General features: G+C 41.1%; 4 protein-coding genes and 1 long non-coding RNA gene across 8 annotated transcripts in view; 2 read left to right on the plus strand and 3 right to left on the minus strand.

Moving 5' to 3' along the window:
• Window positions 1–1,730, minus strand: part of klf8 (Kruppel like factor 8) — a 37,087-nt gene extending 35,357 nt beyond the window's left edge. Inside the window, exon 1 of the mRNA XM_061750757.1 lies at window positions 1,371–1,730. Within this exon, the coding sequence (XP_061606741.1) occupies window positions 1,371–1,397 (27 nt within the window). The 5' untranslated portion in view covers window positions 1,398–1,730. The remainder of the gene's footprint in view (window positions 1–1,370) is intronic.
• A 611-nt stretch (window positions 1,731–2,341) lies between these two features.
• rbm41 (RNA binding motif protein 41) lies at window positions 2,342–7,390 on the plus strand. The gene is made up of 7 exons (XM_061752644.1): window positions 2,342–2,570; window positions 3,513–3,629; window positions 4,141–4,342; window positions 4,464–4,668; window positions 5,677–6,077; window positions 6,931–7,081; window positions 7,154–7,390. Exons 1-7 carry the CDS (start codon window positions 2,563–2,565, stop codon window positions 7,264–7,266), a joined length of 1,197 nt encoding a protein of 398 aa, XP_061608628.1. The 5' UTR covers window positions 2,342–2,562; the 3' UTR covers window positions 7,267–7,390.
• A 951-nt stretch (window positions 7,391–8,341) lies between these two features.
• LOC133467685 (uncharacterized) lies at window positions 8,342–10,731 on the plus strand. The gene is made up of 2 exons (XR_009785277.1): window positions 8,342–9,713; window positions 10,130–10,731. It is a non-coding gene; the product is annotated as an uncharacterized LOC133467685 (long non-coding RNA).
• A 1,013-nt stretch (window positions 10,732–11,744) lies between these two features.
• Window positions 11,745–14,611, minus strand: LOC133467684 (claudin-9-like). Its single transcript, XM_061752820.1, has 2 exons — window positions 14,262–14,611; window positions 11,745–13,266 (listed from the first exon to the last, which is right to left on the minus strand). Exon 2 carries the CDS (start codon window positions 13,249–13,251, stop codon window positions 12,502–12,504), a length of 750 nt encoding a protein of 249 aa, XP_061608804.1. The 5' UTR covers window positions 13,252–13,266; window positions 14,262–14,611; the 3' UTR covers window positions 11,745–12,501.
• A 54-nt stretch (window positions 14,612–14,665) lies between these two features.
• cldn2 (claudin 2) lies at window positions 14,666–20,478 on the minus strand. Of its 4 annotated transcripts, XM_061752674.1 has the most exons (3): window positions 17,070–19,209; window positions 16,765–16,937; window positions 14,666–16,688 (listed from the first exon to the last, which is right to left on the minus strand). In XM_061752674.1, exons 1-3 carry the CDS (start codon window positions 17,110–17,112, stop codon window positions 16,131–16,133), a joined length of 774 nt encoding a protein of 257 aa, XP_061608658.1. In that variant the 5' UTR covers window positions 17,113–19,209; the 3' UTR covers window positions 14,666–16,130. The 4 variants fall into 4 exon arrangements, with proteins under 4 accessions (XP_061608658.1, XP_061608655.1, XP_061608657.1 ...); XM_061752671.1 differs by lacking the exon at window positions 17,070–19,209 and adding an exon at window positions 20,149–20,478 and having other exon boundaries at window positions 14,666–16,937; XM_061752673.1 differs by lacking the exon at window positions 17,070–19,209 and adding an exon at window positions 19,678–20,055 and having other exon boundaries at window positions 14,666–16,937.
• Between the last annotated feature and the right edge of the window lie 589 nt (window positions 20,479–21,067).

A 21,067-nucleotide genomic window follows, 5' to 3' on the forward strand; every position in this document is an offset into this window, starting at 1 on the left:
GACACCCCGCAGAAGTATTGGCATCTCGATTACTGCATTATAGAGCGGACTTCCTAAGACAAAAGTGGGAAAAATCCTATTTCTCAGTTGTCTTGAATGCAGCATTGGTCTTGCACTAGACAGTAAAAGTTCAACGATTTTAAAGCCCAAGGAAGACCATATTTGGTGTCAGTTAAATCCCAGCCAATCAGTGAAGAAAATATTAAATATAATGGCAAAAATACTGATGTATCATACAAAATTGTAATTATAAATTTTTGGACAACAAATGGACTGGTGAGCAATTAGTCACAGGAGACACAAATAATTAACTGGTCGCATGTCAACCACAAGACACATAAAGACTAACAATGGACTGGTTGCCAGTCAATCGCAAGGCTTTTCGCTTTTTTGGGTTTAAAAAGACCCTCTGAAAACACATGTACAGTATGTTTTCTTATTAAACGCAGTTTCAAATGTGTTTGAAATACGGTAAACCCCCGCTATTCGCAAATAGCAAAAATCTGTGGATAATTTACATAAATGCATTGAAAGAAAAAAAATTGGGGAAAAAAAATTGAAAAATGTTTTTTTTTTTTTTTTTTAAACCCAAACAACTCCGGAATAAGCAGGGATAAACTGCCAATAAGCATTTTTTGGCATTTTAAATTGAAGGAAAAAAAAACATTGGCAAAAATTGAGCTAATAGGTGAATCCACGCGAGCATGCGGTAGCCAACTGGACCGCCAAAAGCATATTGCTAGCATGACGCCCGCTAGCCAGAGGCTGACCTGCACTGTATTTGTTTACAGAGTAAACTAGTGAAGTAACATTTCCTTTTGCTCACCTATTAAGTGGGAACTCTGTATGCCTCTGTACTGTACATATAAAAAATAATTTAAAAAAATAAAAAAAGAATATGAATACATGTAATTTTTACTAGCTGTCTGTGACCCTCTTTTGGCTCCCCACCCATTGGACTGGTGGCCAGCCAATCACTGTGCCACGATGAGTTAACTATCAAATATATCAAATAAACAACCGTTATTCAATCAGCTCCCTTGTAAGTGAAGTTTATATTCCCCAAATTCATTCACTTTGTAGCCCTCCAACCTCCATATACGAAGAACGCTGTACTGTACAACAATGGCAGACGGAAGTGCACCTGGCTCTTCCCTCCGTGCGCATGCGCGGGAGGAGGAGGGAGGGGGGTGGGGTGGAAGTGCTGCTGGCCCTTTAAAAAAATAAGATGGTGTCCTGTGAGGATGCAGATCGCGCCTTCCGTTTACCCCCTTGCCCAGTTTTCGCCAACCAACTCGGCCCGCGAACATTATTAAAGAGCCACATTGCGCTGACATCGTCACAAAGTGTCAAATAGAACGTGCACTTACTTTCTTGTGGCGGCTCTCCGTGTGCATCTCGTAAGGGGGGGAGGGGGAAGGGGGGCGTCGGTGGGGGGGCTTTGGGTGTGTAGAGCCCTAATGTGGGGAAAGGGGAGAGAAAGGAGGGTTTATGGGAGAGGACAAGGAGGAGGAGCTGTGTATATTCGGGCTATAGGAGCACGGTGGTGCGCGCCTCTTCTGTTTCGTTCATATCCGCAGCGTCGGTCTTTGCAAACCCCCCCACTAATAAAAAAAATTAAAAAAAAAAAAAAATTAGAATAATTCAGCCAAGCGTTGCCCCTCTGGTTCTTGCCGTTCGCTGCCGTGCATTGAAGGGCTGGGTTCTCTCTCTCTGCCTGTTCCTCCTCCGCCTCTCCCTGCTTGTGACCCCACCCTGCGTCCCCACCCCTCATCTCTGTCACTCACTCGCTGCGCAGAGAGAGCCCGAGCCGTGCACGTCTGCAGTTGGAGTGCATGTTGTGCACTATTTGGGGGGACATGCACGGCCGAAATTGAAAAGGCATTGACAGCGCATGTACGCCAACCCCACTCAATTATGTGCCATGCCGATATGTGTGGAGAGCGCCCATGTCACCTTACTGACGTCATACGAAAGGCAAATTGAGGACACTCCAGCAGGGTGGGGAGGGCGCTCGTCTCCGCGCGCGCGCGTGCGCGCGCGAGTGCATGTGTGTGGAGGTTTTGCAGCATCTGATAAATTTGACACCGTACACAAGTTTGCTAGGGAGCCAACACGGTGATCTATTATAACTGAGCAAGGTGTCATTTTGCAGCATTAAAACAGATTTAACAACTGAATTCCAGCATTAAAAAGACATATATGCTCCATATATACTTGTTGAAAACACCGCCAACAAGGACCTCTTGCCATAAAATGGTTTATTTATTTTTATTATATACCCATAGTGAATCAGTGCACGCGATCAGCAGGCTGAAAACGCTCATTTCTGTGATTTGACTACAATTCCCATGATGCAACGCCCCGGAAGCAGGAACTCAACAAGCACCGTGACACAGTATTTGAGCATAAATACTATATCTCGTTACATATAAGTACGTATTTGTTGCCGCTAAAACGTAAAGGAAAATAGGTTACTCAGCGAGCGTCGGCCGCTGTAACACAGTACGGCAACATTTCCCATGATGCAATGTACCAGAAGTGGGAGCCCAGCGCGGAATTATGCGAAGGTAAACAAACCCCGTCTTCTTTTTTTCAGGTATATGTTGTCAATAAGCACTATTACTACTCTATCTTTAACCACAAATACTATTTTCAAATACACGTTGCACGTATTCTTTCATGTTTTGCCGTGATAATGTAAAGGAGAACAAGGCGGCGACTCTTCTTGGTTGGTACAATACTGCCGTATGGTTCACTTTCTCAAGATTTTCAACATGACTAAATTAAGAATGGGGAAAGCCGTAAAAGGTCAATTAAGTAGCACTTTTTTATTTATTTATTTTTAATTGCTATTAGGCTCATTGAAAAAAAGTTTTATTTTTGATTATTTTTATTGTCTATTACTTTTTAAAACGTATCATATTCATGTTTTGTTATTACTACTTGTTAATACTATTATTTTAAATACAAATATTTTTATAGCCTTCATTTGTATTTTTGGGCATCCATTCTTTTAATTTTATTCTTATTTTGATTATCAGTTATATTTTTAAAATGGTTATTATTTGTATAGCTCTCATTCAAAAAATATGATTTATTTGTTTTTATTGTCTTTCTTTTTTTTTTTTTTTTACTTTTAGTCAGATATGTCCGCTAAGGGTCGCCTTGGGTATTTGTGCATTCACTGTAGAAAGAGTACCAGGTGTTTATTCGAGGGGGAAGACTTTATAGCCATAAATGCATTTTTATAATAATTTAATAAAACAGGACGTATTTGTTTAGATTTTTTTTCCAGAATTATTTGATCATAATAATAAATGGTTAAATGAAATTTTACTGCGATTGGCTGGCAACCAGTTCAGGGTGTACCCCCGCCTCCTGCCCGATAACTGCTGGGATAGGCTCCGGCACGCCCGCGAGCCTAGTGAGGAGAAGCGGCTCAGAAAATGGATGGACGGATGAAATTTTTAAAAACTCTTCTTAATTCATTTGTGTGTGTGTGTCTCAAGAGTGAGTCGGCGACCCTGCGAGGACGGTCCGCTGCTGGAGGAGCAGGAGACTGAAGGACAGCGGCAGCTTCATAGTCTTCTGCTGCGGCAACTCCACACCCAAGTCGACATCGACAGGTGACAAAATGGCCAAATGGAACGAGTGATTCCTCGCAAGACATCAGTTCAGCGAGTGGAGAATGATTATGTGTGCTTATGTTCGAAGCAGTTAGAGTCGGGCCTTACCATAAACGTTAACACTAATTAGAAAAGTAAAAAACAAGTAATAATCTTAAAGGAGCCGTACACACTATATTATTACACACGATTTTGCTATTCATATTACGTTTTCTCTCCCATGGATGCCATTTTTGCCCAGTGTCTTCCATATTGTTGAGTTATGAACACTGATGGTCACTCCTGGGAAGGTTCACCACTTTTCCATATTTTCTCCATTTGTGGATAATGCCTCTGAACGTGGTTTGCTGGAGTCCTAAAGTTTTACAAATAGCTTTGTAACCCTTCGAATCTACTTCGTAGAGTATTTTGATTGCTTTTACCTTTTTATATTAACACGAGTTACTGTCCGACAGTTAAGAATGTAAAGATTGTTGCCTGTTCTATTCAATCAATGTTTTCTGTGATCCAGATGTGTAGCCAAGAAGAGAAGCTTCGCCCCGGCGGCGCTCTACCGGCCGTTCGGCGAGCAAGCATCTGGCGTGCGGAGTCTGTCTCAGTTTCAAGCGCTGCAGGATGACGAGCGGGAGCTGGCCAACCTGCGGGAGCTGGGCCTCACCGACCCCGAGATCCAGCTGTGGCAGAGCAGGGATGCCCCAGAAGTACCCGAACAGGTGAACACCACTGACCTCTCGGAGGTTTCTAGCCAGTCTTAATCATTTCTGTTTCAGGTTGCAAAGAGTTGGAACAATGCTGGTAAATTTCCACGGGACGACAACGCTATTTCTGTTACAGTGTCACGGCGTTTGCGCGGCTCCCGACGTCAAGCGGCAGCGCCTCCAGGCCATCCAGGACAAGATCGCGGCCCGGGCGGAGCTCCTGGCGCGACCCCAGCGCTTCGCCGCCAGCCAGCCGCTGTCCCGCCGCGAGATGGAGATCGAGCAGGCGCTCTTCCAGGGCAGCGAACGCCAAGGTTTCCTCACTGCGCTCTACCACCGAGGTACGGCGTCCGTTTGGGGGACCTTTATTTACTCACCTGCAGGTGGTAGGTCCTGCTGTTTTGCTTAGCAACAGAGTTTGAATGGGTTCAGCACAAAAACAGGCGTTTATTTTTCAAGTGGTACCCGGCGACTGATTGAGACATGCTGTCTATTGGAGTAGGGGCCACTTGTTGAGGCGATATAGAAATAATTTTTCTTTAAGCGGTTTTCAGACCAGAAATCCTGAAATTCAGACTGTTTTACTGTCTATTTGGGGTGAGGGGTTTATGTCTAAAAAGTGGACGATAGCAAGTAATTTAGCCAAAGCATCTACTGGCAAAGGGGCCCCTATTTGAGAAAATACAGTCAAATGTTTCCTTTAATTAGCTATCAGTCCAGAAAATCTTCATTCAGACTGTTTTACTATTTGGGATAAGGCGTTGATTTGGGATGCTGCGACGAAGTGAGACATGGCGTCAATTAAAGTAGGGGTCACTATTTGATGAAATACGGAAATGGGTTATGTATAATTAGTTTTCAGACAAAGCCAGAAATTCAGACGGTTTTACTGTCTATTTGGAGTGAGGCGTTTTATTTTTTTAAGTGGACGATTGCAAATAATTGATGTGTAGCATATTTGGAATAGAGTCCAGGATTTGGGGAAATACTGTAATGTATTTCCTTTAAGTATCTATAACACCAGAAAAGCTAGATTCAGACTGTTTTGCTGTCTATCTGGGATGAGGCATTTATTTCTTCTAAATAAAGGAAATATGGTAATTCTTTCATGATGGAAAGAGGGAGGCGTTTGTTTGGGGTGAGGTGTTTATTTTTTCAAGTGGCACCCAACAAATAATTAACGTTCTGTGTGAATAAAGATAATTATTACAATTTTTTTTTGCCGTATTGGGGGAAAAAAAGGGAGGCATCTATACGGGGTGTGGCGTTTATTTTTTCAAGTACTTGCCACTATTTGAAGAAATGATTGATTCATGAAGAGATAAAAAGAGACTTTCTCCTCCCTGCAGATGAAAATAACCAAGATGGCCTGCAGGGGGCGCCATCAACAGATCCAGTGGCCTCCCTCTACAGGGATCTTCTCAGCAAGGAGCCTCAAGGCGGGGAAGCTGCCAGACCGTCACGCCTTTCTACATCAGCGGTGTCACATGACTCGCTCCAAGGAGTTGACAGCCAATCAGAGGAAGGCTCTCCAGAACCGTCGGAGCGTCGCGCTTCTCCCCGGCTGGAGATCAGCCGGCCAATTGGCAGCCTGCGTGGGGCGGAGGGGGCCGGCTCGGGCCAGCCGCTGACCGTCACGGGGCGGGTGGCGACCGTGACAGACCAGGAAATCCTTGAGAATCGTGAAAGCCAGGAGGGGATCCGGAGCATCCCGAGGTTCCGGAACTACCAGCCTGGAAAACCCTCCAGAGTATGGTCCACAAAATTCTTCTTAAAACAATAAAGCGTTCCCCTGCTATTCATAATGAAAATCCGGAAGTAATTGAATTGCCTATAGATGCCACAAGATGCTGTCAAAGTACTACATGAAGCTCCTTCAATATAGTGCGTGGCACCAAGATGGCGCCACAACAATACTTTTATATTAGACAGAATGCTGTACAGTAACCCCGTGAAGAAAATGCGACTGAAAATATTTCTAATTGCCTCTATCGGTGATTCTCAAAGTGTTGGTTCTCTAGTCGTATGCCAAAGAATCACTGCCTAAGTGTGCAGCTTAGTTGTATTTAACTTGTAAATTCAATACATTTGCATTTAATCTTCAAGAACTTTGTTTTTAAACCTTTATTTTGGTGCAAATTTCATTTAACTTTTGTGTGCAATACATTAAAGTAGTTTTTTTCCCCCCATATTTTAGCACAATGTTAATGTTCAAAATGTGCCTAATGTTACAGTGGCTTACAAGAACTAATAACTTTTTAAGAATGACTTTTTGGGTGGGCCAGTTCTTGGTCTAAAAATTTGAAGAATCACTGGCCCATTTGAATACTTTAAACTGCAAATATACCACAAACTATTTATCCCAAAACAGTTTAATATAATTTCAAACTAATTTAGCAACATTACCCTTAAAAATAAATGACTTACAGATGGTTTGATTAAAAAAAATAATAATAATTGTGGCAAGACTGTCATGACTTACTTTAACAACCCAGGCTAAACGTAACAACATACAAAATGTTTGTCTCTCAGTCACGATGTATTAGACAGGAATTGGGCTCCATCTGGTAGAAAAAAAAAAAAAAAAGTATTTTTCTTTCCAGGTGGTGTGCGTGAAGAACCTGAGCCCACAGGCGTCGGTGGCCCAGCTGGTGGCGCTGTTCTCCAGGTTCGAGGGGACTGGCGGCGGACCCCCACTGCTGTACCGCCTGCTGACGGGACGCATGAAGGGTCAGGCCTTTGTCACTTTGCCAGGTGAGTACGCACTAGCTATGCAGCATAATGTTGAGTATGCAGTATATTTATGTGCGCGTTTTGTGTATGGAGACACTGAAGCGGCCCAGAATGCTTTGCAGCTGCTCCATGGTTACCGGTTGCTTGGGAAACCTTTGGTGCTGGAGTTTGGCCGCGAGCGAAAGGAAGCCGACGATAGGGACTGAAAAGTTAACACCAAGTTCTTATGACAAGCTAAGACTGACATTTTTGTTTTGTATTTATATTTGTATTATTGTTATTAGATATGATTTGCTTGGTCTTGCTTTATTAAAAAAAAAAATCTTCTAATTGTTGTGAGCCATTAATGAGTTGAATCAACGTTTAAAATATTCCCAACATTTGTAGTATTTAATGGATAATGTCACAGAAGAAAAAATATATATATTTTATTATTTTCGTGATCATCAACAGATGTCAAATTAATATTAATGATCTTGATTTTTTTTTAAATGTAATAATTGAAATTATATATTTTTATATACATAAACTCTTCACATTTCTTTTATTAAAATCTCATTGTTACACAAAAAGATTATTTTTGATGGAACTAAAGAGGAGTTTTTTAATTTATATTGTGTTACCATTTGAATATTTTTTAAATATATTTTATCACAGAAAAAACATTGATTTTTCAGTTAACCTTTTTCCAAGTGTAAGATTTTTGCCTGAAGAAAAAAAAAGTTTGTCATTAACATTTGTGTATTGATAAAATAGCAGATAAAAAATTAACATGTCAATGATTAACGTTTTTGACTGACCTAAGTGATTTAAAAAAATATATTAACATTTGTGTGTTATATTTTCATGCAGCTATAGAGAATCAAAATTAATTATAATTTAATTATATATAATTAGATTTTAACATTAACATGGATGGATTTTTTTTATATATACTGCAACCAAAAAGAAGTTTTCAAAAATAAATTAGGTGACAGAAGTAATGAGGATTTCTTTTAATTGCAAAAATTATATATAAAGTTCGTTATTAACATTTGAAAATTATTATTATTATTTTTTTTTTTTTAAATACAGGTTTGTAACTATGAGAATAAGATTGTTTGGCCTTGTAGGTGTTCTTTTGGACACTAGATGGAGATGTTATTAAGTAAAATTTAGGTTTAGTGTTCTTCAAATCCCCCCAAAACTGTACCATGGGATTGGAGTGGGATTGCAATGGGATTAGAAAATGTCCCAATTACATTGTGCCCCCCCCCCCCCCCCCCCCCCCTACTGTCCTGGAATTTGGGGAATTTAGATTAGACTTTCATTGTTCCAGATCCAGATCGCAAGTACAGTGCAGCCTCCAGAGTGAGGCTGGTTCACTTCCCAATTGTTCTCATTTCAAAGTGATTCTTTTACTGCACAAGACATGTTTCAAGTAGCATGCTCATACATGTTTAAAGTGACATTACTCACCCGTTATTCTCGAAGCAAAATATTGGTTGAATTCCAAGTCACTTGACTTTCCAGGTCTATTTTCGACAAACTATTGGTTGGATTCCAAATTGTTTGGAATTTGAGGCATATGTATCCTGAAAATATTAGTAGAATTACAAATGCTTTGAAATTTGAGATTTTTTTTACCACAGACAATTTATTGGATTCCAAGTGGTGGGCCTTCCGAGACATTTTTTTCCACAAAATATACAGGCCTGTTTATCCACAACGTATTGGATTAATTCCTTCTTTTTTACTTTTTGAGGCAAATACATTTTCCCAAAAAGTTGTGATTGAAATCCAAATGGTTTGACTTTTCAGACATATTTTTCCACAGAATATTGATTTCGGTGTGTTTTCCTCAACCTATTGGGAGAAATCCATTTTTTTTTTTTTTTTTTTTAGTGATTTGAATTTGGAGGTGTATTTGTCCACAAAGTATTGGTTGAATTCCTCCACAGCCACGGATCATAATTAGGCCTGGCATTAGTAAGATAATGTTAGCATTTTGGTTGACAAGCTAATAATAGTAAGCAGGCCTTCTATACAGACAATAGCCACAGTTCTCTTAAAATATTAGGAACATTCTTTAAAGTGGGAACCATTTATTTAACAACAAAAAACACTGCAACTCTGAACTGGCACATTGATCATTTCTGACGACATCACACATAACATGTGATATCATACGGAAGCGTATTGCATTCACTTGGATAAAAAAAACAAAAAACTGTTTTTCTGAGTAATTTTTTTTTAGGGCTTTGTTTTTCTGACTATTTTTTTCTGTTTTTTTGACTAATCTTTTTTCCACCTGTTTTTCTGACTATTTTTTTTCTGTTTTCTGTTATCGGGACACATCGAACTCACGCGAGAACCTGCGAACTGCAAGTGACTCTTTGCGTCCTGTCTTTGAGTCATATAGACGGTATTAGTTATTAGTTTGTCGACATTACGCAGGCACCACTTTGCGTTTGGTCAGGAGGAAAGCCCATTCAGATCTGCTCGATACAGCAATGTTTGTCCAGAATCAGTTGGACAGATATGGTATGCTCCATGGATACAAGATGATGCATTTAAAATGCATTCACGCTGGCTACGTGGTGACTCAAGAGACGATCAGAAGACTGATGAAAATACTGGACCCGCACAGTGTGCAACTGAGGCGCCGGAATCGGTACGTACCACAATCCCGGCCCAAACTTTTTGTGGCATGTAGACTCTTATGACAAACTCAAACCATATGGGATCTGTATCAATGGTGCAATAGATGTTTTTTCACAAATGGTGATATGGCTACATGCTTACTCGACAAACAGTGACCCGAAGATAATTGCTGGATACTTTATTAATGAGGTGTCATCAAAGAATGGGACTTCTGCCCGAATTCGTTCGGACCTTGGCACCGAGAACTGCTTTATTGAGCGAATGCAGATGTTCTTGAGGCACGACCATCTGGAGAACGTTTCACACATATGTTATCTGTATGGATCGTGCAATCACAACCAAAGAATAGAGAACTGGTGGGGCTTTTTAAGGAGGCATGTTTAAATTGGAGCTGATTTGTACTACATATTGGCTATTTTTCTTTAGCGAGAACTGCAGGAAGTTGTTCACACTCACAGAATTCGCCCATGCAGAAATGCTGCATCTCCAGGTGGGCGCCCAGTGATGATGTACACCCTACCCGAACTTTTTGGAGCCAGCGAGTACTGGAAAGCGGTATCTCGAGAAAAGATAAGAGATCTGCAGAGGAGAATTCCTTCAGAGAGGACCGTACCCCTGTGATGATAGTGTTTGACATTTGTTGTCTCACCATGGCAGAAAACAGTCTTCCCATTTTGGCAGAAAACAAGTCTTCATCCACCCACCTCTCCAGAGGAACCCATCGAGCTTTACATGTTCTTACGTGCTTACATACGAGCGCGGATTTCATGATCATATCCTGCTCTACAGGATCAAATGACAGGATCATGTAACCCTCCAAAAATGGTAGACCTTACAATGAATTTAACTGTAAAGGGTATTAAAACAAGTCAATTACTGTGAATTTGCTCCAAATGGACATCTCCATGTTGTGCCTCGTATATCTTCTTTCTATTCCAGAAAAGCAAACGTCCAATGTATGCATGAAAAAACATGGGGAATCTTGGGTGCATTGTGTTCATCATTTATAAATAAAGATTTCTAATACATTGTGTCTATAATGGTATGTATGCTTAATGTCAAATGTAGCTCTTACACAATATCTGCTGATACCGAGCAGTGAAACCTTTCTCTTTTTTGATACTTAGTTTTTGTTTATTATAGCACTAAGGAATGATACCTTCCCGATTGTTTTTTTTTTTGGGGGGGGGTGTCTCTCAAACATATAAACAGATCAGATCAACTACTGTATTTTTTACTGTATTGCACATATTTGATACCCGCAACATTTAACAATGCACGCATGGAAAAGAAACATGTCCAATTTAAAGATTGCAGGTGGAAACATTATGTCTCACAGAGCAGGACTCTTGAACTACATGACTAAACAGGTAACACATAATCTGTTTGCAAAGCAAACAAAAAATCCCAAACCACCTTGTACCAGACTCACAAACACTGTCGTATTAACATTTGACATGAGGTAAGAGATTCAAATTCTATTATAATTTAACAGCAAAAATACAATGGTGTTTCTACTAACGTACAAACATTCCCATCCTAGACTGATGACAAAAGTGAATTGTTGATAGGGTAGAAAGAACATTTTCAATCAATCTGTGCTTGTGTGAGTTATTGTTTCTTGCATTACTTACACAGACCCTAAGCTAAGAAAACATTCTCCTTATATGCTATGGCCCACATTCACAGTCTAAACAATCATAGCTGGCAGAATGGGGAACAGAAAAATGTGTATGTGAACATCAGTCACTTACTCTTATGCCTATGTCCATTGCATGAGTGTTGCTGGACAATATTGCCTCCATTTCACCTCGAAGCTCAGGATAGCTACTGTAAGTTGATGGCAGCTCCACAGTTGGGCCACAAGTATGGGCAATTGGCCGCCCTGCTCGCCCTTCCAAAGAGGTGAAAGTGATTTGAATTTCTTTTACACAGGTACCATCCGACCCAGTCAGAAATCCCATCAGCTTCCGGAGACTTATTTATTTAATTGTCAAAAATAACAACATTACGGCACTCTTAATAGTGCAAAAGACTAAACTCAGCAGCTCAATGTGGGCTTTTATTAGTTTTGTTGTTGTTGTTAACAGTATTTCAATAGTCTACTGGCAACTTTACACGCTTACGTGCCTCATGTTAAACATTTCACACTGTTACTATGCCTCTGTAGTGTTAGTGTATACTTGGTATATAAACTATCGTTACAACGAATGTCTCGTAATGTTATTGTATACTAACGTTATGATGAAAATCACGTTGTCAAGTCAAGGGCGAGCAATGAACAGGATCCGCTAAACATATAGTATATAGTAACTGTTACCTTACTGAAATCATGCCGAGGAGACGTTCGATTTCGTCTATTACTTAATTGCTACATAAAACCATATAGTAAATATTGGCTTACACAGTCTAAAACCAAACTATTTGGAGTATCATACAATGTGTTACTCATTATGTGACTTACCTTAATTGAACCTGTAAGGTAAACGCGTATGGGCAGGTTGAAGGTGTGCGAGCAGTAATCCGCCGTTAATGAGTCCGCAAAGAGTCACTTGCAGTTCGCAGTTTCTCGCGTGAGTTCGATGTGTCCCGATAACTCAGAAAAAAATAGTCAGAAAAACAGGTGAAAAAAAAATTTGTCCGAAATACAGACACAAATAGTCAGAAAAACAGGTGGAAAAAAATTAGTCAGAAAAACAGAAAAAAATAGTCAGAAAAACAAAGCCCTCAAAAAAATTACTCAGAAAAACAGGAGTTGTTTTTTTTAATCCAAGTGAATGCAATACGCTTCCGTAATATCACACGTATCCTGTGAAGTCATATCCTGCCCTTATGGGTTTCACTTGGATTCCCCTGTAGATCCTGCTATCGCCAATGCTTCCCATTTGCAGGACGTTGGGGTTTTGCACCACCGCCACATCGGCACCGTCCACCGTGTACGGGTAGCTGCCGCGATGTCTTCCACACCATTGCCCCTGGTAGAAGGACAAAGCCAGCACGCTGCCACCCAGGATGGAGAACAACGCCGAGACCATGCCCAAGTAGATACAGTGGCCCAGCTCGAACTTGGGTGCGGGAAGCATGTCAAGATTGTAGAATGTCTGGATCACCTTGTTGGCTGTACAAGAGACGGGCACAAGCGTCATGAGGCCTGCGATGATGAGGATGCACCCGCCCACACCCGTCACCCGTTTCTTGAGCTCCACTGGGCCCTGCAGGCAGATGGTGCTCTGCATACCCAGGACGACGATGACCAGGCCCAGCATGGACAGCACCAGGGAGACCACCATGAGGACCCGGGACACCTGGTGGTCAGAGGACAACATCAGTATGGAGTTGTACGTCTCGCAATGAAAGGCCCCGGTCAGCTTGTGGACACATTGCATCCATAGGCCCTTCGTGCTTCCCCCGGTCGTCGTCATCGTCATCATCTTGGCGCCGATGTTCACCGAGACCTCCCAGAAGGGGAGCACCGTGGCCACGATGCTGCCAAGTAGGCCCAGCACGCCCAAGAAGAAGCCCACCAGCTCCAGAGTCGCAGACACCATGGTAACCAAGCACTCCTGGGATGGCAGAGGAGCAAATGGAAAATGTAACTAGCAACTCACTTTATTTTAGGTATTTACCAAACTAGCAACTAACGTATGAAGGTACAGTATGTATGTAGTTATATTTTAACTTTTTAAGTTTTTTTGCAGCCAGATGTCAGAGTTGCTATTTTGGAAATATTATAAATATTATAGTAGCTGTGGCCTAGCAATTTCTTTTTGTAAATATTATCAGAAAGGATGCTAATTACTAACTACTAACTAACTAGTACACCTAACTAAAGGCAAGTAACTAGCTAACAATGTTGACCAAATATGGTCAAGGTGTCAATTTTTACAACATGCTGTCCAGTCACCATCTTTCTATCTAGCGTGTTGGTCCTAACAGTTGTGGCACACAAGCTAGTGTTCTTGCTAGCTAACAACCAACTAGCTACTAACCTATGAAAATTGACACAGTAGGCTATGTAAGTTTGTAGCTAGTTAACGTTTAGCATACTAGTAGTAAGTAGCTAGCAGTAAGATGGTGACTGGAATATTCTCAAATTTGATGCCTCGACCATATTTGGTTGCAAAAACCTTGTTAGCTCGTAATCTACCATTCGTTACTTAGTTGTATTTATGGATGGATTGTAGATAACTTCTTGTAGGTAATTAGGTAGTTAGCACTTATCAACTCGCTGGTTACACGTAATAAAAATTTGTCGGTTAGTCAATAAAAAACTATTAACTATTTGCTATTTGTCATTAATAGATAACAATTAGCGTCCATTTTGATAAAATGTGCAAAATTGTCAGCTTGTGTGAGCTATTCACTAACTAGCCTTCTGCAGCTTACTAGTAATTAGCAAATATCCAACTTTCTGTAGTGAACTAGAAATTACCAACTAGTAGTTACATTATATACAAAATTTTGAGGCATCCAATTTGAGAAAATGTACCAAAATGATGTACCTATTGACAAGTGAGCATAACGTTTTTCTTTCTTTTTTTTTTTTAATTATACTCACACTTGAGTGAAGGCCGTGCAAAACAGGACAAAAGAAGTGTCAGAATGATGATCCAATAACAAACACATTGCTTTCCAGCTCGGCCTTGGTATTATGTGAGTCTTTGATGTCTTTATTAGATCATCATTCTCATCATACCTAGTTATGTGAGGTGTCTTTGATGTCTTGCTAAGATTATCATCATCATACCTATCTGCGGTTTTCATTTTAGATTATTTATTTCAATTTATGTTCATTTACGATTCGTGAAAAGTTAACTTTAAAATAAACAAATGTATGACTTTCTTTTTTGACTTATGACTAAAATGTATCCTCTGGGCTCTAGCTGAGCCGAAAGGTTTTTGTTCGACTTGAACCTCGACTCCGCCGAGTTCGTTGCTGGAAGAGGAGACAAGTTGGAGACGTTCAAAGAGTACACATCAATTGCCTTTATTACCAAGCAGATATATCTGGAGACATTCCCGCTCAACAGCGCATCTGATGAGGTCCCAAGTGAAGTCTGAGTACGCAGCGCGCACACAGTATTTAGAGTGACAAGCTTCGCCCTTATCAACCGTCGGTACCTTTCTACTCAAAGCTCTTCTTTGTTTTATTGTCACACTTGTTTGTGATCTCATTACTTTTCCTCTCAACAGTTGCTTCCTTATATGGCTCTGTCCAGGGTTGTGAAACACATCTATAACCATGAAGTTTGTTAATCAAGCTATATGCTAAGCGATTTATCCTAACTGTTCCACAGTTTCCTTCCCCACCTTGCTCACAGTTGCTCTGTGAATCTTCCTGAATCATTCTGAAGCTAAGATTCCTTCCCAATTTTTAGGCGAAGAGGTCTAACGGACTTTGTGTTTCAAGTACGACATGTTTCATTTTTATTTAAGCCCGCTTTCTTGTTTTTCAGTCTGGTCGCTTCTTGTTTGGCTACATTCCATTTCACGTAGCAATTCACAGTCGTGACTCTGGAGTCATCGGCTTTCCCTACACACATAAATGAGGTTGGTCGCAAATAGTGAACGTGTTTAATATTTAAGATTGTCGCCCCCGACCCGTTTCGGACCCTATTATCGGGACAAATTCACGCTTAACAACCCTCTGACCACAGGATATTCTTATAGGATAATTTTATAAGACATAGGATAGTCTGGCATTTGTCGTCCTTGGTCGGAAGGGGCAAAATCAAGACATAAACAGCCCATTTTTAAATGTGTGAGCCAGGCCTACGAAGACAATCTTTTTGAATATGGGTCATTATGTTAGTCCAGCTGAGTCATTACACATCCAGTATTGATCCTTTAGGTTTTGTGTGTTTTAAGTTTGTTCTTGTCCACTTTCTGTTTGTAGGTCAGTTGCTGCTCTTCAATGGACTTTAGCATGTATACTTTATCGATTTGTAGGTTACGTCAGGGAGATAACTAGGCCTCACATAAGTAGCATAACATTAGCTTTTTGGGTCGACTACATAGCTTTATCCAGAGCCTCGGATCCGATCTAGCCCTCACGTGAACGACATAACGTTAGCATTTTGGTTTCATTTATTTTTTGCGGTTTTATTTTTGGGTTTCATATGTACTTGGGTGTAGCTTTATCCTAGAGCACGGAAAAATAACTACACCTTAGCTTAGGATGAAAGTATGAAAGTAGGCCTCACATTGGTAGGATAACATCAGCATTTTGTTTTTATACATATGACGGCATAGCTTTATCCACAGATATTAACTAGCCCCCAAGTTTGTACCATAGCATTAGCATTTCAGCCACAGTTCTCTCATAAGTACCTCTGAACACTCTTCAAATAGGGCACAATTTATTTAAAATAAAACCATGGTCAGTCTGGAATATTAATAAAAGTCTGTAATAACATATAGGGTGACATCACACGTATCCTGTGACATCATAGCCTGCTGCTACAGGTTTCACATGAACTCCCCCGGAGCTCCCGCTGCCGCTTCGAATCAGCGTCTGCCCTCGACTGTTCGCGCTGATTCCTCCCATTTGCAGGGTGGTGGGGTTTCGTACCACCGGCACACCACCACTGCCAACTGGGTACGGGTAGCCTCCACCCCCATACCGTCTCCTCCGGTTTCCTCCACCCTCCTTCCCCTCGCAGAGGGACACGGCCAGCATTCCGCCTCCAAGCATGGAGAGCAAGGCCGAGACCATACCCAAGTAGAGACAGTCGCCTAATTCGAACTTGAGAGTGGCGGGCACGGTGGGACTGTAGAAGTTCTGGATGACCTTGTTGGTGGTACAGGAGACAGGCACCAGCGTCATGAAGCCAGCCGAGAGGAAGAAGCACCCGCCCACGCCCGCCACCCGTTTCTTGAGTTCCCCGGAGCCCTCCAGGCAGACGGTGCACTGCATACCCAGGACGGCGATGACCAGGCCCAGGGTGGACAGCACCAGGGAGATCACCATGAGGGCCCGGGACGCCTGGAGGTCAGAGGACAGAGCCAGGATGGAGTTATACGTTTCGCAGTATAAGGCCCCAGTACTCTGGTGGACGCACTCCATCCACAGGCCCTTCACGCTGCCCGAGGCCGTCACAATGTTGGAGCCGATGTGCGCCGTATTCTCCCAGAAGGGGAGCACCGTGGACACCAGGCTGCCCAGTAGGCCCAGCATGCCCAGGAAGAAGCCTATCAGCTCCAGAGCCGCAGAGGCCATGGCAACCGAACACTCCTGGGGAGGGACAGGAAAAAATGGAGTGAGTGCACATACAGTCGGCTGACCATAAGCTAAAAAATGCTAACCTGTATGTCAATCAATCCAGGCTAAATGGTAAATGGGCTTTCACTTGTGTAGCACTTTTACCTTCAAGGTACTCAAAGGACTTTAACGCTGTCTCCTCATTCATTTACTGATGACGCAGTAGCAGCTCCAACTGGGGGTTCAGTAATCTTGCTCAAGCATGTATGGATACGGTCATGATCAAACCCACACCCTTTGAGAGATGACCACTCTACCACCTAACCCAGGCCACCCGAGGCTAACTAGCGAGCAAGGTTTTTGAGACCTTAGACACGTAGAAGCTCATTAGTTGCTAGTTGGCCACAACTACTGAGGTTAAATGACTAGCTATTTAGTAACTAACGAGCAACTAACAATGAAAGTAGGTATGTAGGTTTGTAACTCATTACCCTCTAGATAGTAAACTAAATCACTAACAGCAATTAACTAGCTAACATGGTTTTTGTGACCAAATATAGTCAAAGTGTCCATTTTGAGAACATTCCATACTAGTTGTGGCATACTAGATAGCTAGCTACTAATTTATATAACTGCATTCATAGATTAGCGCTAGTTAGTTGCTAGCAAGCTAACTACAACTACTGTAGCTAACTCTCTAGCTAGCTATAGTGACCGGACGAAATGTTCTCAAAATGGACCCCTTGACCATATTTGGTAGAAAATACCTTACTAGCCAGTTCCAGGCGGCACGGTGACCGACTGGTTAGAGCGTCAGCCTCACAGTTCTGAGGACCCGGGTTCAATCCCCGGCCCCGCCTGTGTGGAGTTTGCATGTTCTCCCCGTGCCTGCGTGGGTTTTCTCCGGGCACTCCGGTTTCCTCCCACATCCCAAAAACATGCATTCATTGGAGACTCTAAATTGCCTGTAGGCATGACTGTGAGCGTGAATGGTTGTTTGTTTTTATGTGCCCTGCGATTGGCTGGCAACCAGTTCAGGGTGTACCCCGCCTCCTGCCCGATGACAGCTGGGATAGGCTCCAGCATGCCCGCGACCCTAGTGAGGAGAAGCGGCTCAGAAAATGGATGGATGGATAGCCAGTTCCATACAGCAAATATCAGCTACAGCTACCTACCAACACACATAGCAAGTAGGAAACTTAGCAAGTTAGTGGCTAACTAACGAGTTAGCCACAGTAGTTATGCAACGTTCCATCCATGCGACAAATACAATTAACAAGTATGAGATAATTATGTAATTATGTAAAAAGATACGATAACCTTTATTAGTCCCACAATGGGGAAATTAGCAATCAATATATAATAATGAAACTAGTTATATAATTCATGTTATGTTAATAATTAATTCTTAAATGGACGTCTTCACCATTTGGTCGCAAAAAGAACTTGATGACTAGTTAGTTATTTAATTAGTTAGTAATTAGCTACTAATTAGTGTGCCTAAGAAAATGTAAAAAAATGGTAGTTGATTTGAGCTATTCACTAGCTTTCTGTAGCTAACTAGCAATTAGCAACTAGCTAGTGTCTATTTTGAGAAAACGTACAAAAATGTCTGCTGGCTCGAGCTATTCAATAGCTTTCTGCAGCTAACTAGCAATTATCACCAACTAGCTGCATACACATTATACACATCAGTTGTGGCATCCATTTTGAGAAAATGTAGAAAATTTGAATATCGCTACAACTACCAGCTAGCTTTTTTTCACTAACCAACAATTAACTAGCTCGGTAGTTATTGACATTAACATTGTTCAAATCTGTTGTGGTGTTCATTTAAGAAAATGTACGAAAAAGACAGATATTTATAACCATCGGCTACAGACAACATATAAAAATGAAAGCGAGCTCGAGCTATTCACTAGATTTTTGTAGCTACACTGTATTGCCAAAAGTATTCGCTCACCTGCCATGGCTCAGATTGGAATTTGAGTGACATCCCATTCTTAATCCATCTGGTTTACTATGACAATGGTCTACCCTCTGCAGTTACGTCAGTTTATAGTTTTTCCACAAGGTTTAGGAGTGTGTTTATGGGAAATTATTCCAATTTTTCCACAATCGCATTAGTGAGGTTACACACTGATGTTGGACGAGAAGGCCTGGCTCTCAATTTCTGCTCTAATTTATGAAAACGTGTTCTATAGGGTTGAGGTCAGGATTGTGGAGACCAGTCAAGTTCGTCCACATAAAACTTTCTCATCCATGTCTTTATGAACCTCGATTTGTGGATTGGTCCTGACCTCAACCCTATAGAACACTTTTGGATGAATTAGAGCGGAGACTGAGAGCCAGACCTTCTCGCCCAACATCAGTGTGTGACCTCACAAATATGCTCCTGGAAGAATGAGTGAAAATTCCCATAAACACACTCCTAAACCTTGTTGAAAGCCTTCCCACAAGAGTTGAAGCTGTTATAGCTGCAAAAGGAAGACCAACATCATATTAAACCATATGGATTCAGAATGGAAAATGTCTTCAAATACAAAAAAACTTACAATAATGACAGCTAGCTGGAGCTATTTGCTATCTTTCTGTAGTTAACAAGCGATTACCAACAAACCAACTTTCCGTCGCTAATTAGAAACTAGGTAGTTACACATTCTAAACATTTATTGAGCTGTCCGTCCATTTTGAGAAAACTGTCTAAAATGACAGCTATTGACTCCTGAACACAACTTTTTTTTTTTCACCTGATGAACAAAATTGTACTCACAGTCGACTAAAGTCTGTCCAAAAATGGAAAACGGAAGAAGTGTGTCAGAATGTTAACGTGTTAAAAACAAAGTTCTGTCTGTATTGGTGGGCCTTGTTGTTATGTGAAGTTGTTGACTTTGTTGTCTTTCTGAATCAACATCAATACCTCTTTTGTAAGTTATATTATTTGTCTCACTTAACATTCATTTATGAACTGTGAAATATTTAATTTAACCTTTATTTATCAAGGTAAGGTAATTGAGAACAGATTTTCATTCGCAAAGCCAACCTGTCTCCTGACCGCAGAGTAAAACAAAGCAAAATACAATCCAATAAGTATTAAATGTTGTAAATGTAAATGTTGTAAAAAAAGGTATCATTTTGTAAATTCCAACTTCAGTTCTTTAAGTATATCAATAATATTGTTTTGTCTCTATTGCAGCAAGTTAAATACTTTCTGCAGTAAAAATGGGGAAAAAAGTTGACTTACTTCCAACCTGAGTGAAGAAATCAGTATTTGCTGTTTCTGCTCCTTTTTCCAATAGAAAAATCAGACTTTTTCTCTCCACTTGAACATGTTTGCGGCCTTACAACCTGACACTTAAGTCATTTTTTAAGACTTTTAATGCATTTTCGAAAGCAGGTGGACTTGAAAGGCAGTACACTGGATGTGTGTGTGTGTGTGTGTGTGTGTGTGTGTGTGTGCGTGTTGAGGCGTAGCATCCTCATCCTCATCAGATGCTGGCCGCCATCCAGGCCATCGCCTCCTGTCAAACACACGCGATAGTTAATCATTCTCTCATTGGCGAAATAAAATAACCTTTGCCATCCTTCCCCCGTTCGCCATATTCCTGCCCTCACGCGGTGCCGTAATGGGATTAGAAAAAAGTGGAATAATCCCGCATTGGCAGTGCAATGTCCACAGTGTTCACACACTGAGGCCTTTATTGGGAAAAGGAACAAGGGGCGTCTTTATCCGGAAATGTTGCGGTGAAAAGAAGTATTTAAAAAAATTAATTCAGCCTTTTTCACAAAAAAACTATTGAAATACAAATTATTCAATACAGATAAAATAGTACAATTCAAATAATTCTGAAAATCTATCATGTTGTGCTTTATAAAAAACATATTCATAACATAATTAAAGTAATTAAGGATCAAACAGTTTGCGCATCACAATTCAATGGTTCAATTCACTTCATCGTGCTGCTCCTGGTGTGCCTGCCTTGGCCACCAGGACCAATTCGAACAATCTTTACTCCAAGTACTTCTAGGTCATCTCGATTATATAGGAAAGGAAAACTCGTGGCTAACTGGGTAGCTCCCAGCTAGCTAGCTAACCAACCTGTTTCTGGGTTTTTGCTGACCTCTAGTAGACATTTGGAGGAACTGCAATTAAAAGAGACTGC

This window comes from Phyllopteryx taeniolatus, chromosome 17 (assembly GCF_024500385.1).
Source record: "Phyllopteryx taeniolatus isolate TA_2022b chromosome 17, UOR_Ptae_1.2, whole genome shotgun sequence".
Taxonomy (NCBI): Eukaryota; Metazoa; Chordata; class Actinopteri; order Syngnathiformes; family Syngnathidae; genus Phyllopteryx; species Phyllopteryx taeniolatus.